The 26147-nt window shown below is 39.4% G+C and overlaps 3 protein-coding genes across 6 annotated transcripts; all 3 read right to left on the reverse strand.

Moving 5' to 3' along the window:
* Positions 1-354: 354 nt before the first annotated feature.
* On the reverse strand, positions 355-2823 carry ldlrad2 (low density lipoprotein receptor class A domain containing 2). The gene is made up of 3 exons (XM_077602048.1): positions 2305-2823; positions 626-768; positions 355-465 (listed from the first exon to the last, which is right to left on the reverse strand). The coding sequence occupies exons 1-3, from the start codon at positions 2399-2401 to the stop codon at positions 355-357; spliced, it is 351 nt and encodes a 116-aa protein (XP_077458174.1). The 5' UTR covers positions 2402-2823.
* Positions 2824-2965: 142 nt separating this feature from the next.
* On the reverse strand, positions 2966-14319 carry nampt2 (nicotinamide phosphoribosyltransferase 2). 4 transcript variants are annotated; one of them, XM_077602531.1, is made up of 12 exons: positions 13956-14319; positions 13748-13894; positions 11491-11626; positions 11217-11320; positions 10760-10888; positions 9835-9993; positions 8780-8910; positions 8247-8472; positions 7212-7331; positions 6775-6915; positions 5679-5804; positions 2966-4366 (listed from the first exon to the last, which is right to left on the reverse strand). In XM_077602531.1, exons 2-12 carry the CDS (start codon positions 13793-13795, stop codon positions 4202-4204), a joined length of 1485 nt encoding a protein of 494 aa, XP_077458657.1. In that variant the 5' UTR covers positions 13796-13894; positions 13956-14319; the 3' UTR covers positions 2966-4201. The 4 variants fall into 4 exon arrangements, with proteins under 4 accessions (XP_077458657.1, XP_077458656.1, XP_077458655.1 ...); XM_077602530.1 differs by having other exon boundaries at positions 13748-14318; XM_077602529.1 differs by lacking the exons at positions 13748-13894; positions 13956-14319 and adding an exon at positions 13513-13656.
* Positions 14320-21581: 7262 nt separating this feature from the next.
* fezf2 (FEZ family zinc finger 2) lies at positions 21582-24769 on the reverse strand. The gene is made up of 4 exons (XM_077602537.1): positions 23941-24769; positions 23630-23764; positions 23408-23540; positions 21582-22285 (listed from the first exon to the last, which is right to left on the reverse strand). Exons 1-4 carry the CDS (start codon positions 24724-24726, stop codon positions 22035-22037), a joined length of 1305 nt encoding a protein of 434 aa, XP_077458663.1. The 5' UTR covers positions 24727-24769; the 3' UTR covers positions 21582-22034.
* Positions 24770-26147: the final 1378 nt, after the last annotated feature.

A 26147-nucleotide genomic window follows, 5' to 3' on the forward strand; every position in this document is an offset into this window, starting at 1 on the left:
ATCCTGAGGAGGAAGAGTACCATGTAAGTACACACAAAACACTCCCTTTGAGATGCAAATTAAGCACAGACTACGCCATCCAAATTGTGCCATGTATTTGTATAGGGCTTACTTGGGGTGAACGGCTAAGATTTAGACTTGAAAAAGCCTTTAGGTCTCAAGTTAAATGTCTTTAACCACCAAGAAGCAGACACTTTGTCTTGGATATTCTTTTGGAGATTACTAGTAATGCTTTTCAGTTTCTTCCTCTTCAAAATTGGTTAGCAAGCAGAGTGCATTTACCAAGTCTGAACGATGTGAAGTCCCCCACAAAATCCACTCTGGGTTGAGTCCCGCGGGTGACGAGTCGCAGGGTTAGGTAGTTGCCCGTCGAAAGCACTGGCCGTGGTGGGCTCTTCCCACACAAAGGAGGCCCAAGTGGAGGAAAGCTCCTGTCCCATCCATCATAAAATTGTACAAAGGAGCCTGCATGACAGGGATCCTCTGAACTTTCTCCAGAGGTGGGCTCCAGTTTAGGGTTGAGGGGAGCAGAGCCACGTGGAGACTCGGGTAAGAGAGGGGCCGGACTCAGAGGGGCGACTCGCAACAAACTGTAGACAAGGAAGAAGCGAAAGTGGAACTGGACCTTGTCCTTTGGAGAAGTGGCCTGCATTGTGAGGTGGCAGTCGGTCCCAATTGTTACAAAGTAGTACTTTTTGGATTCCTGATGTGAGTTGATGATCATGCCATCACCCCGGATAGTCTGACCACAGAAGTCCACAACATTTACTAAAAGGATAAGAACATCACATATAAAATCACAGTCGAAACTATGATGTGAGGTGCAAGCAGTGTTGAATAGGTCAGGCAGTGATAAAAACTTCCAGTGGGTTTAGATTTTGTGAAAATTGGGTAAATTGCTCAGATGTTTGTTTGGGTGTGACTTTGGTACTTGCTATATACATACATATTAAAATCTGTAGTCATCTATCATGTGAAGGTTTGATGCTTTTGTATTCCTTAAATATCTTGAATTGATTGTTTGAAAAATTGGCAAAATAGCAGCATAGCAAACTGTCTAAATCATCAATCTACTTTGTAAATCAGCTGGGGTGTTATTCCATGGGTCAGAACAGGATAGATGGGTGGGCAGATCCGGCTTTGTCAGTCCATCTCAGCCGCCCATCACCCTCTACTTCTGGGCTCCGGGCCAAATAGTGACAAAATTTACAATCACCAGTGGAGTTTATTAGCTCCGTTTCCATAGGAGACAGTTAGCTCCTCCTCCACTGACCTCCAGGAATGTCTCAAAGCCTGTAAGCCCCTGTTGGTGGGAAACATTCATCCCCTCTATCCAGCAGTTGGTCAAGAAAATTACTATTTTAGTTGTTTTTGTTTTATTGTTTTTTTTTAAAACAATACCACTATACAAACATGAAAGCAAGTTTAAAATGTGAGGGTTAGACGACTGGAGACGGCATTATATTGAGAGGGCAAGTGTCGGCATGCTGGGCATCCGTGTGTGAGGTGAGGACTGATTCAATAAGAAGGTTTTTTTTTTGTCACAGACATGCAGACATAGACAAACAAACAAAGAACATGGAAATGTGACAAAATGTGGGTAGACCTCTGGAATACTACATCACATAAAAATAATTACTTATATTGACATGTAGAGTATGTAAAATGACAACAATTGGCTTTCTCTTTTTGTTATACCACAAAATTCTCAAATACAATTAACTTAAATTAAAATAAATAAATACAACTACATTTATATACATAAACACATACATACATATACATGTGTATAGATATACATGTATGTATATATATACACATACATACGTATACATATATATACACATACATATATAGACATATATACATATACACATACATATATGTATATACATACACACACATATAATACACATATATACACACATACACACATATATATACACATACATATATACACATATATATATATACACACACACACACATATATATACACATTTATGTATACATATATACACACACATACATACATACATATACACACACACATACATACATATATATATATATATATATATATATATATATATATATATTCATTATCAGAATTCTGCAGTTGTGCATATTAAATGTAGTGACTTACCAACTCAATAGTACTAGTCTTTAAGTTGGCGAAAATATTTGAAATGTTAAGATAAACACTAATTAAGACGGTTATAACTCTTAGTAAAGCAATAAACAGTGTTACACACTTAGAATGCGCACACGTGTCCCTCATACTTTCCGGACGTGGATGTCTAACCTGTGTCGATGGCTGACCCGTGAAGGCTCAAGAAGCAGAGTGGGAGTAACAGCATGAGCAGGCGCCCACAGGGCGCGTCGGCATGAATCTCCATCATCCAAGATGACCACGCAGATTAGGACAAACTCACAGAAGAACGATTAGTATCATTTTTTTCCTCACATGCAAAAAGATCCCAATATGGACTTCACTTGGCAAGTTTTTATCACGTATGAAGAGGTCGGATACTCTCCTCTCCATCATGTAAACCCTAAGCTATTTATCCCGCAGCTCGACCCCCACCTACGGTCCCTGCCATCTCCACGACAACAGACAACCAATCAGCTGTCAAGGCAGCAGAGTGAAAAAAAATAAAGAGCTCAACTATAAACAAACAACAAAGTTGCTTGTAGTAAGTTGGCGGGGGAAAAGTAAAAACTTTTTGTGAACAAATGGCATTTCAGCATTTTCAGATGTTATGCATCGTTTGGGGATTTAAAAAAAATACATCGGATTCTTTAAAGGGACATTAAGAAAGGTGGCGTCATGCACAGAGAATGGGAGGAATGGAAAAAAAAGTCAAGTACATGAGAGTTGGACAGAGAAAAATGGAGTGGCAACCCCAAATCGGAGGATTAAGGAAACAACCACTCAAAATTGTGATTAAGATTTTGGTTTAAAGTAAAGAGCAGACAGTAGTGTCCTTTTAATAGCATTACAAGATGAGATGACACCAAACAATATATTTTCATTTGTGCTCAGTGAATTCTAGAAATTGTTTCAAGAAAAACAGCCTGCAGTAGCAAACTTTTACTTAATGTAGAAGTGAAGTAGTCCCAGCTCAGATTCATCATCTGCAGGTTGTGTTTGATTTATCATCATAACAAAACAATTTACAGTGTATGAACTCCGTACTTTGTACGTGATGGATTTGTTGATCCAAGAAATCGCCAACTACTTCTACAACTGATATAGAATCTATTTGCATTTCTATACAATAGGTACCTAATGCATATAATTGTTACTTTTAGGCAGAAATCCCATATGTCCAAATACTGGAAATTAAAGTTTTTGGAGAAATCAGTATGATTTGTTTCCGCTATTTTGACACAATTTTCCAATTTAAAGTGGTAAAAATATCTTGAAAACAAAAGGAGAACAATCTTTAATGTTATTACACTCTGCATTTTTCTTCATTGTGAGGTGTATTTGGCCTGTTATATCAGGGGTGCCAGTATGGCAACCTGTGAAATATTGCTATTTCGCCCAAACAGCTCATCTTGTGAATCTATGTGACCTGCCAGATGAGTCCTTTTTAAAATTAAGGGTATTGATACAAACTTTAAATAAAAAAATATACACTTCAGTCCTTCAAGTACCACTACTATTGTGGACAGAAAAGTTAATAGTTTTTAAAGTGAAAGTGAACATTTTGTTTTGGTCTAAAACATTGCTTCAAAATTCAACTATATAGTACTAATAAGATAAACACGACAAACTAAATACTACATTTGTAAGTGTCTAGCTGTAGAGACTGCATGCTCTATAAAAACAACACTACCACAGGGGGAAAATCCTTGAATTGCATACTTCAGGGGAGTGAAAAAAAAGCAACAACCTCACTAATATTGCTGCTGTGAGCTTCAATGGCTGTCATGAAGCTCATGATGGTGCGGTCTCAAAGAGTGGGACGGGAGTCCATAGTCCTAAGCAAAAATGTCCTCAGTGACCTGCTTCAGTCACTACTCTCTGAGTTTCATTTGCCCCCTGCAATTCTTGGTGCATTTAAAAACAACAACAAAAAACTGACTAACCAAACAAATAAAACAAATTGAAACCTTGCATCCCTCCTCCTTTGGGTAAATTTGGCTTCCAAATCTACATAGTTGTCGAGATTTTTAAGGGTTAGACATGTTACCTAATGAATTCCATTGATGATGTGCTTGTGCAGCAGCTCCTCTTTGTGGTTGTGTGTGGTAGGAGGAGTCATTTCCTCATCCCGCAATCTGGCATGCTTACGAATTTCCTCCAGGGAGTAATTCTGCAGAAGGCATCCATTCTCAAACACAGTCACCAACAAATCCTTAAGGGCGACACACGAGAAACAGGAGAACAGAGATGATTTAAACTATTACATAAATGCATCTTTGTCTGTGTGTATATCTGTTCAATCCCTGTGGACTCTGAAACGGCTGAACCAATTTTCATGAAAATTCATACTTCTGGGAGTGTCATAGGCTAAGTTTTGTATCAAAGCACCCCCGATAAGTATCAAAAATCGATAATCGAAAAAATCGGGTTTTCAAAAAAATAGTCCGATTCACACCAAATTTGACACACATTTATTTGTAAGGTCCCGAGAGTTTCAAGAACATGGGACTTTTAAAACCACAGAAAATTGTTCAAATATAATAAAAAGAAAGCCATTTCAACTACAACCGAACTGCCAATTTGACTTACACGGACTTTTGGGCCAAGTCGCTCAATGTTTAATTTTACTGATTTGGTCCCCAAAAGCAAACATAAAATGACAACCCTTTAATAAATGCATCTTTGTCTGTGTGTGTGTGTGTGTATCTGTCTGTGTGTCTGTTCGTTCCCTATGGACTCTAAAATGGCTAAGCCAATTTATCTAAAAATTTACACAGTTATGCCTTGAACATCTGTGGATGTCATAGATTACGTTTTGTATCGATTTTTTTCCGACAACTACCGATAATAAAAAAAAAATCAGGTTTTCAAAAAATTGGTCCGATTCACACCAAATTCAACACAAATTCGCAATCTGCCGTCACGGGTGTTAATCCGGAGTTTCAACATCATGGGTCTTTTAACAGCAAAGAAATCTGGCCGTTCAGAAGGTCCATGCCAAGTTTCACAGTGTTTTTTTGACAAAGCCAGAATTCGACAATCAAAAACGCTTCAAACCAGTATTTCAAACCAGCTCTTCTGCTTGTGACTACTAAACTGAGTGAATTGAATGTTGTGATACACATTAAAAGCGCGATGTCCCAACAGGTTACAAAGTGGTAAATGAATAACAAAATATGTTGTGGAATGAGCCTCAGATGTTCTCATCTCAAACCTAATGGGAACTGATGGGTACATCTGAACACAGGCATGTGTGAGCAGGGCAGCCCAAAAACTTGCCTCAGTTACACTATTTTTGTCAGAAGGAACGGTAAAAATTTCATGCCTACTACTGTGAAGATCTTGAAAACCACATCCCCAAATCATACAGTTTGAACACAAACGTAACCACAAAAATTAGACGTAAATATCTGACTTTGAAAAAAGTAAGAAAATATCTTTATCTTCTTCTTCTCATTGACTACGAAGAGGAAGAAAAAAAGTGTCTTGTTATAAAGTGTAAGTAAACTAAAGCTAGGTCTCACCTCTTCAGGTTTGCCGGCCCCTCTTTCTACAGTCTCCAAGAGCCCATTGGAATTCCTTCTCAGTGACAGACGACCTCTCTTTGACCCCTTAGATGGGTCCGTCACTGGCAGCTTGTAGACGTCCATCTGTGAACGGACAAAGGAGTGAATCTCGAGAAAACAGTGTCTTGTTCGCTGTATTGTCTATAATCCTTATAAAGCATGATTTATGGATGGATGTGTGGGTGTGTGTATGTTAAGATTATCTCGCTACATTTGTCCAAACCGTGCATTGTAGAGAGTTTATTTTTTTTATGATGGCCAGAAACGACTGTCGGATCTTATTAGACGATTGAATTATGATTCAATTTCTTTACCTTCTCCAAGCGTGTAAACTCAATCTTTTATTTGTTAAAGCTGAAAGCAGAGTTGATGAATGAATCTTCGTTTTTACATAATGTGCCTAAACGCACCATGTTTCTGATTGGTCGTAAGGTAGGAAGCTTTTCCAAATGATTTACAAACAACATTTTTGGAAGCGAGTTTCCAGGTGCTCCCCGAAACACTTTTTTCTGTCGTGATGGGGAAGCCTCGGCGAGACACGATGGTGCTGGCCGCGCTGACCCAATTTAGTTATAGTGTAGGGCGCCTTTCCACGTCATTTACAAACATCATCAGAAGAATTTCCACCAACGAGTTTCCAGGTGCTCCCCGAAAACCTTTTTTTTCTGTCGTTACTTTTCTACTTTCATCCTTTATTGCGATCTGCACACGCGTGGATAAGCCACTGTGCTTCTCCGTACACAAATAGATTACCAAAACACGCGCAATAACCTTGCCCAAGCAGGTGGGACCGGCAAAGCCGGGGCCTTCTGCTTGTGTTCACCAAAAACCTTTAATATTGCTTAATATTGAAAAAAATATTTTTAACTTTAATCCTTTTTTATTTAATATTTTTTTATTTCCTAAGTATGTTGTCAGGTTTTCATTTTTAGATTTTTGGGGTCGAAGTTATTTCTTTAGCTATATACCTTGTAATTTATACTTCACCATTTGGTATTCCCATTAATTCATCAAATTGTGATAACCTACAACTGGAACTTTACTCTGTGCTCACCCCCTTGCCATTCGTCTCCACGTAGCTGCACTTGAAGGCACATGAGAGTGTATCTCTGTTAAGCTTCTGGAGCAAAGAACTGCCACAACCAAAGAAAACATTCTCTGCACTCCAGCCTTCATCACTCAGCTTGTGAAGAATCTGAAGAATGATGGCAACCAATACAAATTATGCATCAACAGTTATTATTTGATTAATAATGGTCGAAAAATAATCATTTGTCTTTATCCCCCAAATAAAAAAAAAATTATATATATATATATATATATATATATATATATATATATATATATATATATATATATATATATATATATATATATATATATATATATATATATATATATATATATATATATATATATATATATATAGTTTAACTTGAGACAGACAGAATACGAAAAAATGAATGATTTTCAGAAGTCCGGTGTTATTACCTCATCTACTGATTTGAGGTCAATTCCATCCCCTTGAATTATTCGTAGGTATGATGGCAGCAACTTGTATCCCATAGAGTTCCGAGAACACCCAAAACACTCCTCCAAAATCCTGATGACCTGGTAGAAACAGAGAGTAATTTATAGCAGTAGTTAAAATCATTCATGACATTCTCAGCCTGAGCTTGTTATACTAAATAAGCTTTGTTACATTAGAACCAAAAACAATTATCCCACATTCTTTTTTGTAAATTGTTGAATTATGGATTAGATATGAGTTATGCATGTGCATAATATGCAATTTAGCATAATTACATATTTTGAAAATGTTGACATCCTCATCTCCAATTCCATTTAATACCCCAAATAATATCAAGATCCAATTTTAGAATGGGTCAAGTTGTTTGAAGTGAACACTGATCTTAAAACCTAATTCCAAGGTGCTTGTTATCTGAAAGATAGGTCTTTAGCTTGGAGGATTGTCTTTAACCCCATTAAGCTGCCAATCCAAAATGGAGAAACTCCTCCTCTGAAATGGGGTACACACATGCAGATAATAAGGCCATATGAGAACATTACGAGTGTTTTTCTTCCCAGCAAAATTTAATGGCTTCTAAACCTTGTCAATCTTTTTTCATTTGTTCTCCTTTCTAAAATTATCTCCTACATGACCCCAAAATTCTTGGGCTGACCTGGCACCTCTACCCCTACTATTCTAGTCTTCTTTCACTCTTACTTTTTATTGGCGTGTGACAGGGTTGAGAAGGTGGTCTCTTTCCCAACTCCACAAACTCAATGGAAATGTATTTGTATTGGTCATAGCATAACAGGAACAAATAATTGTTACTATTTCCCTGATAAAAAAAAATATAATAGTACTACATTATTTGCCTGACATTATCTTCTAATATTTACACCCCAAATATTTTAATAAGAAAATGGCATAATGGTAAAATTATTAATTAAGATGATAAAAGAGGCCTGAGTTGATCATTTTTATGATCATGTCAGACTGCATCCAGTTGTTTTATTTACCTCGATAAGAGTTTCTGCGGGATCTCCAGAGTCAGGGCGGATAACAAGAAAGGAGTCCTGTCCACGTTCCATGACTCGCTCCTTCAGCTTGTCTCCCCAGATATGTTTGCACGCATTGAAGATGTCATAGCTGTCACTGACTACTGATACTGGCCCAGAAGAGAACGCATCCAACAGGCGCTCAAATGCATCCTTCTCTCTACTTTTCCCCCAGGAGATGATCGTACTGGAAGAAAAATGGAGAGCATTTTAATATACTACTTCAGAGATCATAACACTTGATGACTTGAGAAGAAAGACGGCCTTGAGCAACAAATTAAGTCGTCTGACCCTTGAATTGATAGAGTTAGTCAACATGTGTGTTCCATGAAAATAGCCGTTACATTGCAGGACATATACTCTGTGTGTTTGTTTGTTTTTTTAATTTAAAAAATGATAATAAACAAACATATTTTATTGTTTATAAATATTATCCAGAAATACAAAATGCAGAGAGACTCCAGTTACCCTATTACTTATGTGTTTTTATTTACCTATGCTCAGCAGCTGGAATAGAGAAACCAGCCATTTGGCATCCATAATATCGCTGAGCCATTAGAAGACCAGCTACTGTGTCAGTACTGCAGAAATTCACCAGATGAGCAGCTCCACCTAGAGCTGCAGACTGAATAGATACAAAAAAATAAATCAAATAGTAATTATTTCTGTAGCTTTAAGCAACATATAGCAATAGCTTACTAATAGATTTATTATTAATACACTTTAATCAAAACAGGGAGACATCATTAACATACACTGGCTACAACTAGGAAAATCACTCCCAACTCGCCTTCGTCCAAGAGGATTCTAAAGAAACGGCATCTTCCTCTGTCAATTTAGTCAGCGCATAATCAAAAAAATTAAGGTAATCTGATTCAAACAATTGCATAAGCTAACCGAATAACACCATTAAGGTCAAAAAACAACTGCTCATATTAGATCGGAAACCAAAACAACTGCGTAAGAATTTGCCATCTGCTGGAATCAAAGTCAAAGCAATTCAAGAGACCCTTGTAGATCTTCATTGCCAACTCAGATCAACAGTCTCAGCCTGGAACATGGTGTCCTGTTCAGTCAATAGTCCTGAAAACAATTAACTGGCCTCAAAAGCAGCTGTGGGGGGAAAGTGTCGAGCTTACTCGGTCCCAACATAAAGCATAAATTAATTTATAGCTTCATTACTTATTAAAATGCTTAATGAACATATAGTAACATCCCATAATAAACCCAACACTTACATCGAGTTGTTGTAACCTGCCCTGTTTTTCAAGTTAGTCATACATTCTAAAGGGTTCCCTTACAGTAGCAAAATGCTATTTCAGTACAGCAGGAAGTTGCATAGAGTAATTCTACAGCTGAGGATAGTTATTATGTTTAATGGGAAGGTCACAGGACAATAAACCTCTAAGACACAAGACAATTACAACCACATATCCAGACAACTGTGAAGAATCTTACCAGAATTAAATACTTGTTCCTAGTGTCCAGAGTCATTACTGTACAAGCCACTCATGTTTTTACAAACAAGTTATGACACACTTTCACTGACCTCCTGTGAGGAGACTCCTCTGTAGCCAAAGTCGTGCAGTTTCAGTTCAAGACCCTCAAGGCTTCCTGAAGTGGCCTTCAGGTGTTTTGCTAGGATCTTCTTAAACTCTCTGGATATAGTCGCCACGGTGATGGGATACCACATCTGGACCAGCATGGTCTAGAACCAGAAGTAAAAGGGTGTTTTCAAACAAGTAGCCAGTGAAAAAATTGGAGCAATGGGTGTATCTTTTCAAAACTAAGAACTAATACTTAGTAGTAGTTTGAAGACAAGATAAGAACACTTTTACATCATCTCAGCAAAATATAGAATGCCAATGAAAGGGATTTAAGTAGTGTATGTAGAAACTAATAACCACCAAAATGATTTGACAAGGGCGGTGGTGCAAGTGGTTTGCGCATCGGCCTCACAGCTCTGGGGTCCTGGGTTCAAATACAGGTCACGTCCACCGGTGTGGAGTTTGCATGTTCTCTCCAGGCCTGCGTGGGTTTCCTCCGGGTACTCCGATTTCCTCCCACATTCCAAAAACATGTATGCTAGGCTGATTGGACACTCTAAATTGCCCCTAGGTATGGGTGTGAGTGCGCATGCTTGTCCGTCTCCTTGTGCCCTGCGATCGGCTGGCCACCGATTCAGGGTGTCCCCCGCCTCTGGCCCGGAGACAGCTGGAATAGGCTCCAGCACCCCTGTGGACCCTAATGAGGATGAAGCGGTTCAGAAAATTAAAATAGATGAGATGATTTGACAAAGTAGGTAAGGATACATAGCAGTATGTGGCAGTTCATTCGAAATCTGTAAAACTGGAAAAAAAATCAGGTAATCAGTTCTTTTTTCAACAAGTCCCATTACGCTAACTAATTCTTAACCCTCCCCATGGCACCCTTGTATTAAGGCAACAAATTTGTCATGTGTAAGTATCACTTACCTCAACGTAGTTGGTTAGCCAGAAGAAGCTTGGGTCTGTATTTTCCACAGTGAAAAGAACATTGCCCCTGGGTATGATCTTGCCTTCAGGTACAGCTTTTATTCGGATAGGAAGACGGCCATCGTGTTTCTGATACAAAAGAAGTACATTAAAACACATTGTGAGCCCTAATCAGAAAATACATCAACCATCCACACTATCATGACCAAACAACTTCGACATCTTTGGAGGGAAAATAGGTGTGTCGACATAGATGTGCACCAGCCCATTATCATTTCGAACAAATTCTGATTCACTCACGTGCACTGTGGTGATAAGAAAATTGCTGTGCATGGCAATAGTAATTTTGGATATGTGCAAAACAAAGTCAGAGCATTTCTACAAATTTATTACCTAACCAAGGAGCTGTTTTTTAAATTTCTTTTTTCACTCATTTGGTTTCTTGACACAGACATACCTCAAGAACCTTTCTCCAGCCTTCTTCATCAAATACAGCCTGCTTAAAGTGTAATTGGTAGAATAACTTTGCTTCTTGAATCTTCTCCTCTGTAATGACTCGGCCTGTAGAAAACCAATCAATTACTCAAAAGCAAAGTCACATGGATTAACCGTTTCAACTAACAGAGCTTTGAAGCAGCAATAAGCATGACTAAATTTTCATACCACGTGAACAAAACTTGAGAAATCATAATTGGTTGTGTGTTTTACACCGTTTCTGGATGTACATATACCTGTCAGATATTTCTTCAACAAATATTGGAGACCAAAAAACACCACTTCGCTGAACTGGGTTCCTTTCTTGCGACGGCATTCAAAGTAGGAGTAGATTTTGCTGATGTTAGGAGGATACTGTTTGTAGTGTGTTATCTGAGGAACACACCAACAATTAATGAACAGTCTTAACCACAGTCCTAATAAGCCTATTATGAAAATTTCACAACAACCTAGATGCATAGTGTGTTCATTCATCACTTTGTAATCTTGCCACGTGTATTACATAACAGCAAAAATAAAAAATCCTGTGAATACTTAGTCACAGATTGGAAACGAGGAGTTTCTATCCAGGCATATACAGTTAAAAAAAAATCCATTCCACATACTTTTGACTCACCATACCATACAGCTATAATTTACAATTTGAGACAATGTTACATAGTATAAAGCTGTCACATATTTGTGCAATGGAAAAAAGACAGCCTTGTGTTATTTTTAATGCACCAATTAAAAAAAAATGCAAACCTTAAAGGCCAAATAAGTTAATAAAACTCCTGACATTTTTGGGTGATTTTACAGCTTGATTATTTAAATTAAGCAGTGCAAAGTAGTAAGCTTCGCAACCCTAAGAAGCATTACCACAAGCATTGCTAAATCAGATTATATGTTGTTAAATATTCAAAAAATTTAAATCCAGGGGGTGGTTGGATCTTAAAATAAATAAATAAATAAATGAATGGCTATTAATCATCCAGACCTTTGCCATTTAACAACTACACAAGACTGTGACAGTTGACCTTTACCGATATAAAAAATACTATATTGAGAAGCATATTATGTAACAACTTGAACCTCAAGCACAAGCACTTTTTTCAAAATGGTATTTTGGCAGCAGAGATGAAACTTCCTATATATTTTTTAAATCTAAAGGTAGTGCCAAATGCATCGTTAAGAACATGTAGTATATATAGTCTAAAACAGGGGTGGCCAAGTCCGGTCCTCGAGAGCCTCTATCCAGTCTGTTTTCCATATCTATTTCCTCTAGCACACCTGAATCAAATGATGAACTCATCAGCAATCTGTCCAGAAGCTTCGTACGGATCCTAATTATTTGAATCAGGTGTGTTGGTGTTGAGAGACATGGAAAACAGACCAGACTTGGCCACCCCTGGTCTAAAATTACCATGATGCAATATACACTTGAATGTGCCCTTTGGATACATTTGTTTTCTTTGTCAATCAGAACCAGCAGTTAATTATATGAACAAATACGTAAATTAAAAGTATTCTACATTTAATGTAGAAGACCTATGTTGGCAACACTGACTGTATTTTCTCATCTCATTTTCTCAACCGCTTTATACTCACTAGAGTTGCGAGGGGTGCTGGAGCCCATCCCAGCTGACTTCGGGTCAGAGGCAAGGGACACCCTGAATTGGTGGCCAGCCAATCGCAGGGCACAAGGAGACAAACAACCATTCACGCTCACACTCATACCTAGGGGCAATTTAGAGTGTCCAATCAGTCTACCATGCATGTCTTTGTAATGTGAGAGGAAACTGGAATACCCAGAAAAAACCCACACAGGCCCGGGGTGAACATGCAAACTCCACACAAGGTGGACTGACCTGGATTTGAACCCAGGTCCCCCACTGTGAGGCCAATGCGCTAACCACTCAGCCGCCGGTGACTGCATTTTTAAAATTACTATTAGACTTACGTTGAGCATCTCCAATCACACACTACAGTTAAAACATTGGGGTTCAAGGAAGATGGGGTCAAATGCCATCTTATCTTCATACAAAGGAACTGAATACTATACCTTCCAAATAAGAATTTTATCATTAAGATACACTATTTCATGCCATATGTTACGATCGTACATTGAAAGAATTGCAAATTATGCTTTTAAAAACATATGTTTCGGGGAATGTTAAAAACAATGCCTTCATCTGTAGACAGCCATAAACGCCTCATTAAAGGGCCGACAAATTCAATAGCTGAAATATCTATCAAATATGCTTTAACAGCGTTATTACATTTATCAGATGTCCAAATTCTTCTAAGTGGTCAATATCGTGGGCTAAAGACAAAAATAGCCTATAAATGTTTCTATTTAAACTCATTCTACGCACATTCAAAACATGATTTTAAAAAATATACGTTCAAAGCAGGATTTCACTTGAGATCGTTTATACAGCCTTTCATCAACAATGCGACGTCATTATCAAGCGCCAAAACACCATCGATGAAATAAAGTACTGCTTCACTGACCTTATACGAATCCGTCGCAAGCAAGAAATTGAAGTCGTGGGCTGCCATTGTTTTGATGATGAATGAACCAACGTAAATGTCACTCGGTTATCAGTGACCTCGACACAAAACGATCATTTGATATTACAATCCACCACGGCGAAAAAACTGCAATGAAAGAGAGCCTTGGGTGTCGAACCGCAAGAATTTCAAAAGGAGAAATTCTTACAAACATAGGCGAGTCTGTCGTAAAGCCGTTCGTGAATTGATCCACGCAGAAGTCATTTAGTGTGTAAAGGGGCGGTTTTCTCTTCGCTATTCACATGGCCACGCGCACGTCTCTTCTCCGCCTTCTGACCTCACGTGGTGCTTTCAGGGACACTCGGATGGCCGACTACTATACCTTCATGAAACGTTCATATTTCAAATTGATGCAGAAATAAAACCTTTTTTTTCAGGGAAACTTCATTTCAGACAGACAAAATTAAAGTTGTTGCTGTAATTTGAAGTTAATTTTATCGTATTTGCAGCTATTTTCTTATTCTTGCTTAAAATAAAAATGGGGAAAATAATCTCGTTTCCAATACGTCATAGATCATATATAATTGTAATTCTGATTCGGAATCCTATTTCATTATAGTATAACATATGACAAATATGGTTGTTACTTGTTTTGGTAATACGAAGTATAAACCAGTAGAGGGAGACAATATCTAAAACATCTTCAGTTCGTCCTATACATGTAAATATTAAATTGGGTTTGCCGTTTGTCTGTTTTTCAACAATAACCTGGATATTTAAATAAATAAAAAAATACATTTTTTTTTACTATATTTCCACTGCTTTTTGGTGCTGTTTTAGCTGTTAGCGTTCTGCCCATAGGCATGGATCCGATTGCAACATGGGAAGGAATGACACTAAATGGTGTGTCTCCCTAAAAAGTGATGTTGAAATCAATTATTTGGAAAAATTTCAGCTATTTTTTTCTACGCCAACCTTTACAATGTCAAGCCTAATGTCCTTACAAGACAGATCATTAGAAAACCAATGTAGTACTTATTGTATAATACTAAATAAATGAAGTGTCAACTGCTTCTTTCCTGCCAGACAAGCTTAATGACCACTCTACTCGAATCATGTTTTACCTACTCACAGTACACAAGCAGAATGCCCACCCTCCTTCCCCCTTCCTTTAACTACTAATTGACGGTGATCAGGCCAGCGACGGGCTGACACGGAGTGGCGGCTTGACAAATGCAATCATCCGGACAGCCAGGGTTGAAGTAGCTGGTGGTTGGCAGCTGCCCGGGCTCCTCAGCTGTGGCCCCAATGCTGCAGGCGCCTTCGGGGGTCATCTAGCCTCTGGCCATGACTGACTGGACCAGTCTGGACTGATAGGAGCTGGGTGGTGATGAGGGGCAAGTGCTGTGAGGTCAAGGGCAGATTTTAAGCAGGCAAATGGGGGAGGTATTACTCGTTTGCATGCGATCAGGGGTGACAGCATTGGGTAGTGGGAGGGAAGAAGATGAAGAAGCAATGTAGCAAATTATCTAAAACGTTTTGAAGAGCACGATCTGGAGCCCTTCCAAATGACTAGCTCATCGTTGGGGCCTTGGGGTACTAAAGGCAGAGTCTCTGCTCTTGTCATGGACCAGACCTCCCAGACTTCTCTTCAGAGACCTCACACAGTCGTACGACTGTCCTCCAGCTCTCATCTAGCTCAGGCCAGGACATGGTTTTGGAGATACACGATGATAAGTACATTAACTAATGTGAGTCAATAGACAACTCAGGCATTTAATGAGATGTGCCCAAAGTGTAAATGCTCATTAAGTGCTGATTCGTGTTGATTGGATAATGAGTAATTGAACAATGCATGCCATTATACAGTGTAGAAGAATATTTTAAGCCTGCTATTTCACACACCGCAAATCTGTCTGTTTGGATCTAAGGTTTAGAGAAAATAGAAAAAAATATTGCTAATGTCATTGCTGAATTTTTCTGCATTTGACAAATATCCTTTTTAATTTGCTGATTACGTCTGACGTGCTGTCTTGGCGTTTTTTTTTCTTTTTTTGTGTGTGACCCAGTGTGAACTTGTAAATTCATAGTTTCTATTTTGACCATGACATGTCAACTCCACTTAAGAGGCCACTCTGCCAGCGCTTTGTCTTTTCCTCTAGAGAGAAACCTTAACTGTTGCAATGCTATTTCATATTAAATAAAATGCTTCATCGTATACACAAGAGAAAACAACAAGAGACTTAAGGTAGCCTGGCATAGCTCCTTGCCCACCACACACAGACTCAAGTGTAACACCTCTAAAAGACCTCCCCACTTCAGTTAACTGCTCCACTGTAATTGCATACCTCTCTGCTTTCATCTCATGCAGCACCATCCAATACACCCTCCCGTCCCATAAATTGCATTGCTCTTCATCAGAACCAGCTTGTGAGTGATGTGAAAAGTTGCCGGACCTGAAAACTTGCTTTAGGCAAGGCTTAGATCACAAGTCTCAAACCGATTCCATAAAGTGTCCTGGTCTATGTTTCAACCGATCCAGTGTTGACAGTTTAACCAATGAGGGGTTTTCTAAAAATAAGTAGCACCTGGCTGCAATTAACTGATTACACCTGCAAAAGGTGTCCACTTGTTTGGTTTGAATGAAAACCTGCACCCCCTGCGGTTCTTTGCGGACCAGTTAGCAGCCTTAGAAATCAATCGACAAACGTTAGTAATATTTGTTTTGGGATTTTTAGAAGCTCACAGAGGCAATTTGGAGTATTTTCACCCTGAAAACGTTTAAATTATTTAATTGGTGAAATTGTTATTTCAAATTGGTAATTGTCAACCACTGACAAGAGTTAGAAGGAAAAATTGTTAGGATCGTAAGATTTAAACTACATTGTTTTCTTATGGGAGTTGTGTATGGGAGAGGGGCTGTCTTAATTGCGAGAATAAGAAGGGAGATTCACTATTAATGAGTTAAGGGAAAAAGAACATTTCCCAGCAGGGTCAGGTCAGGTGAGGTCAAAAGGATTAGCAGTGGCACCGGACATCCCCGAATAAACTGATCCTACACAAGAATGCCACACTGCTAGAATCAAGTCGAGAGAGATCCAGTTGAGAGTGTGATGGAGAGAATGGGTTGGAAAAAAAGCAAACAATCTGAAGTTAATGCAATAAAATTAACTAGATTTCGTACTTTTCATGATAAACAGTTTTGTTATGAACACTTGTAGGTGTTGAAACTTATCGTTACAGAATGTCCAAGTTGCTTCTTGAATATAATTGTGGCCAATCCCACATCTTAAACCTCTTTCTATTTCATCATACGTTGGGCTTTATGAGCAAATGTAATTTTGCTGCAACTTTACGTTTCAAACACCATAAATATTCCATGGAGAGTGTTGACACTTAGCAGAATATTAAAAACAAACACACAAATGATATTTAGTGTAAAAAAAATCCTTGGCAATGAGACATTGCTTCAGGGTTGGTGATATAGGCCTCACACCACAGTTAAAGCAGGCCCTTATCCTTCTATTTTTCCAACTGACTGCTTTTCACCCTTAAGCTATATGCATGTTAGTCTGAAGACAGTGGTGAGGGAAGACTAGGAAACTGGTGAAGGTCAAAAACATGAATGTTGGGATCTCTCTCCCAATTCAGTTCCCAGCAATAGCCTCAACCTTCTCCAGGCTCACTGCACCCTTGACATGTCAAAAGAAAACCGCTAGCACAACAGACTGCCTATCGCAGTCTTTAAAACATTCAATTGAAAACGATTTAGGGATAACTTTGTAAAAGAATCTAAATGAGGTGCTTGTGAATCACATCTGTTTAATTTAAACTGTGTGCGTACTGGCTTCTTGAGATTGGGATTTCTATGCACCACATTCATTAATGCTACAAGTCTCAAGGTGATGCTGCTTTTAATTGATTAGGTACCTTATTTTCTTCATTACATTGACACACACATGAAAAGCCAGATGCATCTAGCTTTAATGTATTTCAATGTTTTTTCCTGACATTTGAAAGTGCAATGCAGTCTGTTCATTTGCTGCTCTGTTATTTAAAGCAGGAATAGAGCTTACGAGGTTGGTGAAGCCACTGCTCATTAACCCCTCAATTCTTAGAATAAATCCTGGTTCATTGTGCTAAAGGGCCAGTGCCTAATGAGGGGATGCATGGGAGCGGGGATTCAAAGACATTTAAGCACATCCAAGCCATCTATTGAAAAAGATTTGGGTTTTCACTTTGCATTTATACATAAAGACAGTTTATGGTCAATTGGGATTACAAGTTAAGTATGACCGGTGTTTATCTTTTGTCAAGATTTAAAATAAATTTGAATTAATAAAGATAAATATTTCAATTTACTGTTTTCTGAGTATACTTGCGGTGCACTGTGAGCTTAAAAATGTTTTCAAGCATCATCTCATGACTTGGATTATTTCAAAATTTTATCACTAAAGATGAAACACAATACATGCAAAGTATATTAAGTAACTTTAAGTGTGAACATTCATTCTCAAAATGTACTGACCAAGTGTGAATAAAGCTCTTGCATCTTGAATCATACCTTCAATTGAGAACTTGTATATTAATTCAAACACTGAATTCTAACCACAGTCATTGTTTTCATTGAAAGACAATGACCACCATGTTGCTGCATATCGATTTATTGAAAAAAGATCTAAGGGACTTGATGTCATAACTTTCCATTATTTTAATAATGAAGATAAAATGAAATTTAAAAAATCTTGCTCTCCAAATGGCCCATCTTAGATGTGGTGGGAACCTTGTGTTTTGTCTGATGTGTAGCGGCACAAAGTGTCACCACCTCCACCCTTTCCAAAAGAATGAAGGCTTTAGAGGGGGGGATGCTTTAATTGGAATTTCATGTGGGCTAAACTGAGGGGAAACTGATGTAAGTTAACATTTGGTAGACTTAATTGGTCGCTTTCTTTCTCCCCCCTCCTTGATCAGGCACTTACAGGCCGCTGCTGAAGCTTCCCCGCTAATCTCCCATTTACAATCAATTCAATCGGCCAAACAAAAAGTCCGCCTCTCTCTTTTTTTCTCTTCCTGTCTCAAACGAAGTCCATTGTGGCCCGTAAATTGCCTCAATCCCCGGTGATCCCGCGGTGGTGTGGGGAGCCAAAGAAAGATGTCCTCATGTTGTTGACAGCTGATTAACGCGCGCTCCCTCTTCAGCTCTCTTAATCTCCTCCGCTTGGACGCGCGGTAATTAAAGGCCCGGTTAGTCAATTAACGTGTTTGTGGATGCTGGTGCAGTTGCTCAGATGTTGAAGCGGTGAAGGAGGGGGTGTGCAGGAAAAAAAAGGCCAACCTGGTAGCCTTCAGGTTGTTTACTACTACTTGCACGCCGTCTTGTGCACCCCGCACAATATGCTGCTTCTCCTATACGTGTGCGTCAAAGTGGCAGGGTCTATATAGAATAACGTTAAATAACATTCATGTTGACCACAATATCTATAAGAAATTTAATAAAGAATGAAAATAAGTTTGAGTGTTCCTTGCTATTTTCCCGTTTCCAGTCATGGCGATTAAACATACAGAGTGGCGTTCTCCGCTAGGAGAAATTTGTCATAACAATTTTTGTATAAATGATTTTTTGGTGAAAACAGAACAATTACAAATTGGAAACGGGTGTTTAGCCCTCACAGTGAAAACTATCATTACATAGAACACACCAGGAACTTAGTCGTGCCTCTGGATGTCATTTTCGAGTGACCATTTACCCATCAAACTGTCCGTTGATGTCTCGGATTTTTTGATTAGATTAAAAAGACACACGACTACATGACTCAATAATGGAGAGAATACGGCAACATACTTTTTAAGTCAAATGGAAAGCGTCGGCGTGACGCTAACGCTAACTAGTCACACGCAGGATACAGCCGGTGGGAATAAGGAGCCCAAACTTAAATTGTCGACGGTGTGTTCAACCTGGCATTAAACAGATTTGTTGGCATTTAAGACTCAACTGATTCCTAAAAAAAATCTACCGGTAGCGTGATAAAAAAGCACTTAGGCGAGTAAATTGCTCTATGTCTTACCTCGTCGTGCTAATCGTCCGACAGCATAGAAAACGCTTTTTGAAAGGAAGAGATACTGCGCATGTGCCTAATCTACCCAGCTGCGTCGCCAATAGGTATAACCACGCCCATTTCGTCCCGCCATATTGAATGTGGAAAAGATGGTGGCTTGCTTACCGTGCTCCATGAGGTGGTTTGTCCTCCCAACTCAATGTCAATGTTTTGAAGATGATGTAGAACAGTTGGGATTTTTGTGGTATTGCTGCTATAAAACAGTACGTGTATACTACAATGAAACTCTAATGCATCTTTAAACTCAAAGAGGGATGCTATAGTAACTATAGCATCCCTCTTTGAATAAATGAACTATAGTAGAGTTCATTCATTCATTCATTTTCTGAACCACTTTAGCCATACTAGGGTCACGCAGGGTGCTGTAGCCTATCCCAGCTGACTTCAAGCCGTGGCACAAGGAGACAAACAACCATTTACGCTCAAACGCATACCTAGGGGAAATTTAGAGAGTCCAATCAACCTACCATGCATGTCTTTTGAATGTGGGAGGAAACCAGAACACCCGGAGAAAACCCACGCAGGCCTGGATTTGAACCCAGGTCCCCCTCTGAGGCCGACGCGCTAAAAAAGCATCAATAATAACCTAGGCGGCCACGTTATTATTGATGCTTTTTTTCATGCTGTAGCTGAAATAAAGCTTTTATAGCCATAGAATCGTTTACAAACTTCAACCAGGGCACACACTCCTTTTGACCAATCTTTTTATCTAATATTGATACTAAACCTGCCATTTCATGACAAAAGAAAAGCATCTCATTTGAAAATGATCCTGCTGTACTTATAACTCACATGTTGGTTTTAGTATATACGTGAAAATATATATTCGATTAAAAATAAAACCTACTCTCTCTCTGTTACTGGGCACAGATGCAGGCAGACAGGTGGCGAGCAGACTATACATTCTATAGTCACATTAGCAAGTGTGTATTCAGTCAGGACTCTACAGGCCAGGGTCAGGCTGCCTGAGAACTAATTGGCTGTTAATAGAAAGATCTCCATTTGGGAGCACGCATCTACCTCTTAACAGAATGTGTGCAGGGATAATATTGTTCCAGGAGCCGTGCGGAGAATAACTTGTGCTCTATTAACGCAGAGGTCCAGATGAAGAGCTACGCCTGAGTGCTCCATTATCTTCAGTTCTGATGATGTGCTGAACCCGAGCCTGCCACATGCATTCACTCTCTGCCATCTAGCCTCCAGAGGCCGTTTAGCTGCTTAATGTAATTTGTTTTCAAGGGTCCATCTTATTTCTGATCATTTGAGACATTACACACGAGTCAAGTGTAAATGTAGTATTAGTGAGATCGTGTCTGTCAATAAATGTCGAGGTGGAGTGGTTACAGAGCGCACAGTCGATCCGATTACGGCGACATCATGTGAGATTTGAAACAACACTTCATTATTATGACACTCACTTCACAGTAACCGTTTGCGATTTATTAATAGTTTATGGTTCTATCAAGTATAGCTATCTCAACAAATTTGTATACTTGTGGCTCATTGAGCACATTAGTGCAATTAAATAAAATTAATGTACAGGGACTATTGTGCATTATGTTCATGCGATTTTATTTTAATCAGATGTATGTAATTTGATTGTATGCTTGTATTGAATATTTTTTTCTGTACAAATGTCAAAATGTATTTTAAGGCTGGTTCAATTCACTCATTAATCTCCATGCAAACACACACACTGAAAGTAACATCTAAAACACTTTCAGCATCTTTTTCGGTTTTATTTTCAAATATTTGAATGGCGGAAACAATGTAGCTCAAACATTCATTATTATAAGTTATAACTTATTTAATAACAGTAACACGTGGCGTAAAATGTACAACATTATGAGGTGTTCCTCAAAATTTTCATATCTTAAATATCATTTCCCTTTATATACAATTTAATCATTCCTCTTATTGATACTTGTAACGGCATCAAACAACGCATTTCTAGACAGAAAAAAATCCCTATTATGTTCTTAAAGTATGAGAGTGAGTGTATGGTACCTCAAAAGGAGTGCCAAAGGGATTGAGAACAATTTAGTCGGTCTTCACCTTCTTTCAGACCATTCGTAGCTGTTACTCTTGGTCACAAATGTCGAGCATAAGGCGGTCCGTTTGAGGCCTCTCATTGTCTGCGCTGAACACATAAGGAGATTTAGAATAGCGCTTCAAATCTGGAGCTCTCTGGGTTCTCTATCTGTGGCAGAAGAGAAACTGTCATGTAGTTTCCTGATGTGTTTCTTGAGATCAAAGTTGCGACAGAAGCCCTTTCCACAAGTGGAACAGGTGAACGGCTTCTTGTCATTGTGTGTGTGCATGTGGAAGGTCAAGTTGTAGATCTGATGGAAGGCCTTGTTGCAGATGGAGCACTTGTACTGCTTCTCCCCACTGTGAGTCAGTTTATGGTTCTTGTAGTTGCCTGCAGGGGAGACACATGCAAAATGAAAATAAAAAAACTGCATCATTGTGTTTATTTAATAAGAATACAGTGGACTGACAATTAGACTTGAAATGCCAGAATCAAAGGTTTCAGGATATTATGAGCAATAATTAGATTTTAGAACTCCTCAATTATTAAGTTATTGATAGTATGATTTAAAGAAAACTAAAATTGCATCTAATGCTTATATATATATATATATATATATATATATATATATATATATAATTACATAATTAGTCGTGCATTTCATTCAACAAAATTTTAAAATTTAGAGTAAAGATCAACCTGCTGTATGTTAAAGATAAAAGAAAAATGGTTTATAGGACGATGATCATGACATCAGAGGGAAAGTGACAGGCTATTGCTTACAGAGCTTAACAAAAAGTGAGCATAAAGAGGCCCCATTTTCTATTCCCCCCACCAAGGTCAGCAGTTCATTGGGAAGTTATAGAGCCTCTCCGGTTAACCTACACCGACCAGACTTCATTAATCTGGGATTTGTGTGTTGAAGTCAAGAAGTTGTCAAACTTTGTCAAACTCAAGTGCGGTGACAAGTGGAAAACTAGCACAGATTCCCAACTTTTCTGAGGTCGAGCAGGTGACCCGGAGCAAATGCTGCCATCTTGAAGGGCGAATTAGTCAGTGTAAAGTGACATGTCCTATTTCGACTGATGGCTTCACGCTCCTGTGTGCGGCCTACAACTAGTTCTCTTCTCATTACTTTCAATGAAAAAATATTATATAAAGGTAAATAATAATACTAATAATAATAACACCAATAAACGTGTTCACATGATTACAATACAAAAATATCAGAATGACATTATATTGTAACAAATGACTTTTTTCTGCCTTGGACAGATTAAAACGCAGGAGATGATCCGAGGAAAATTAAATAACAGAAAACTGTGTTATGTTTAAAATGTACTATAACTAATTTCCCATATTTATGAAATTATCTTTTCAGGGCCAGTAATTAATTTTCCTTTGTGATCATTCAACTCGCCATGAAGTAAAATATTTAAAAGTACACGTTTAAAAAAATTAACAAGTGAAAAAGCATCACATCGTAGCATCATTATTATTATTTTTGTTTACCTTTTTGATGAAATCCTTTCCCGCAGAACTCACACACGAAAGGTTTGTAGCCGGCGTGGATCCGTACGTGTGTGTTCAGTGTGGAGCTTCTGTTGAAGGCTTTCCCACACTGATTGCATTTATGTGGTTTTTCCTTCAAATTGCAAAACATTACAAATGAAAAAAAATATTCAGAAAAAAAATATTCCCCAAAATAGACGCAGTGTGCGCCATTCTTGTCACCTGCGTGTGGATGATCTTGTGTCTGCACAACGTGCTGGCCTGTCGGAAGCCTTTTCCGCACACTTTGCACACGAATGGACGGGCCCCCGTGTGTACTGGCATGTGTCTGGTCAGATTGTAGTGTGCATTAAAAACCTGTAGAGTTGAAAAAATATATTATTTCAAAATCGAGACTGTTTTCAACGCGTGTGAACGTCTCCAATAAAGATTGTGACGCAAACCAGTCCTAACAACAGTTAAAAATTCTGTCAAAAACGATGAAATTTCGTTTGGTCATATTTATTTCGTTTTAATAAAGTGTTTTGCATTACCTTTCCACACACTTCACAGGTGAAATTTTTGGCTTTCCCGTCTCCGCTGCTGCCGTTGCTGCTGTTGTGTTTATGGGACTTGAATGCGATCTTTTCGGCGCTTGCGCTCTGGTTCTCCTTCACGATCTGGTCCAGCTGGCCCGGAAGATGCTCCTTGTGCGGGTACTGGTGTGTGGGCAGGATCTTGTCCCCCCCTGCGCTCCCGACCAGTTTGGCATTTTCCAGGAGTAAAAGTCTGTGGTGAGCCGAGAGGGAGGCCTGAGCCTGCGGACTGGCGAGCCAGTGTCCCGCAAGAAAGTCCGACTGGGGGTAGGCAGAGTCCAGGTAGTTGAGATAGTACAGGGAGGCACCACTCGGCATGGCGACAGCCTGGTGGATCACCTGCGGTTTGACCACCCTGCTTCCCGTGGTCACGGCCGGTTGTTGTTGTTGTTGTTGCTTGAGCGCCGAGTCCATTTTGGCGCAGACGCCGCAGCTTCCTTTGCACGGCGCGCTGCTGGCGGAGCCGCAAAAACTTCCCCGCAGACTCGCTCGCCAAAGCTCCGAGTAGTTCATCAGGGCCTTGGCTTGGAGGTCGTAGCCGAAAGGCTGCAGTGGAATCATGCAAGGGATCGGCGAACACAGCCCGAGCAGCTTTTTCGCCTCGGAGCGCTCCTCCGCGGACCCCCTCGGCTCCGCGCTTTTGGACATGATTCGGTCGATGGAGAAGGCGAGGGTCTTGGGAGCCGCGGAGGGTCGGGTCCGACCGCAGGACATCATCGTCTCCACAGGTCCGGCGCTTGACATTTGCTGTTTTTTTCTCCTTTCCTTTAAATTTTTTGTTTTTCCCACCACCCCTTCCTTTTCGCAGCAAAAACTTTTTTTCTTTTTTTGTTCCTTTCCTTTTTTTTAAGGGGGGGACCAGCCACTCCCGAGATGTCCGAGGCGCTCCTTCCAGTTGTCTTTTCACTTTCTTGCGCTTCCAGCAGAAAAGACAGGAGGACACATCAGTTTAATAAGCACCTTGCTGCCACCCCCTTACGCATTTGCATCCAAATGGGTATCCCGCAGTAACAATGGCATCCAGGGGTGATGGATTAATGCTCATTAAGTAGTGCACACAAAATTACCAGGACACTACTGAGGTCGTTTGGGCGATGAGGAAGACGAGTGGAGAAGAGGAGGAAAAAAAATGTTGCCACTGGAGCTCCTGGAGACTGGATGAAATTGGATGGCAGTTAGCCTCTTTAATGGTCAGATGGGTGTGGAAAAAAGAGGCGAGTGTTCTCTGTGTCATGTTGGCATGGGCACCGCCCCAATGGATTACTGTCTCCGTGTCTGGTGACATCAGTGGGCACCCCAACTCTTAAATGTGTGACAGTGAGACGCCCACTTCAACCAGCCCGCCCTCAGATTCCTTTTGCTCTTTACAAACGTGTGCTCTTTTTAAATGCTCTACATGTGCAATCGTGAAACAAGGACACACTTCCTAACCTGTTGTCTAACACGTCTCTACTTTACTTATGTAGTCGTTATGAGGAGCCTAACGTGCTCTTTCAACATTTCCACCTGTTCAAGAGCAGAAATTCCCTTTGGACCCCATTAGACCAAGTTCCTTCTGCTCCCTATTCAAAAGAGACCATTTCCAGAGAGGGAGGGTAAAGGGATAGAAGAAAAAAGCCCACAAAGTTCTTTCAGTTTTTGCAACTAAAGCACTGCGTGAACCTAGTTTTGTGTTTTCTCCCTCCAAAAATGGAGGGACGGATTAAAGAGCGGCAGGCAGAAAAGAAAAGACGTCCCTTGTGCAGACCTATACAAGAGAAATTAAAGGGATCCCCTCATTCCTTAAAGAGGCATACAAGAAGTTTACTGGAATCCACAGTGTTGTGTTGTACTAACAAAGAGCGACAAGGGTTGAGTTCATTTCATGTGTTCCCTATCAGGCCATTTGAGCATGGGCAGACACACAAGCTGAACGGAGGAAGGATGAATGCCGTGTGTGCATGTGCTGATGCTGAGAAGGACTCATGTGAAGACCTACGTGGAGAGGAAAAAAATATTCAAATTAAAAATACTACACATTTATACTCCTCATTCATGTGCTGGCGACTACATTAAAAACTGTTTTGTAAAAAAAAAAGATTCAATTTGGATAGTTTGTTTTTACCAATTGACTAATAAAAAAAAAACGGACTTAAATGTTATTATATTGCCCCTAAAAATTGGGT

The sequence above is a fragment of the Stigmatopora argus genome, chromosome 6, assembly GCF_051989625.1.
Source record: "Stigmatopora argus isolate UIUO_Sarg chromosome 6, RoL_Sarg_1.0, whole genome shotgun sequence".
Taxonomy (NCBI): Eukaryota; Metazoa; Chordata; class Actinopteri; order Syngnathiformes; family Syngnathidae; genus Stigmatopora; species Stigmatopora argus.

Excerpts from the sequence above, each read along its gene's own strand:
- nampt2 (XM_077602529.1), bottom strand. The coding sequence starts at position 13,599 with ATGAGTTTAAATAGAAACATTTATAGGCTATTTTTGTCTTTAGCCCAC. Across the intron at positions 10,889-11,216 it reads GCTGGAGAAAGGTTCTTGAG|AAACACGATGGCCGTCTTCC; the intron begins GTATGTCTGTGT and ends CTTTTGTATCAG. Across the intron at positions 9,994-10,759 it reads GGCTAACCAACTACGTTGAG|ACCATGCTGGTCCAGATGTG; the intron begins GTAAGTGATACT and ends TTCTGGTTCTAG.
- ldlrad2 (XM_077602048.1), bottom strand. The coding sequence starts at position 2,401 with ATGATGGAGATTCATGCCGACGCGCCCTGTGGGCGCCTGCTCATGCTG. Across the intron at positions 769-2,304 it reads CGGGTCAGCCATCGACACAG|TAAATGTTGTGGACTTCTGT; the intron begins GTTAGACATCCA and ends TTATCCTTTTAG. Across the intron at positions 466-625 it reads CCACTTCTCCAAAGGACAAG|GCTCCTTTGTACAATTTTAT; the intron begins GTCCAGTTCCAC and ends CCTGTCATGCAG.
- fezf2 (XM_077602537.1), bottom strand. The coding sequence starts at position 24,726 with ATGTCAAGCGCCGGACCTGTGGAGACGATGATGTCCTGCGGTCGGACC. Across the intron at positions 23,541-23,629 it reads ACAAGATCATCCACACGCAG|GAAAAACCACATAAATGCAA; the intron begins GTGACAAGAATG and ends TGCAATTTGAAG. Across the intron at positions 22,286-23,407 it reads GAAAGGATTTCATCAAAAAG|GCAACTACAAGAACCATAAA; the intron begins GTAAACAAAAAT and ends TCTCCCCTGCAG.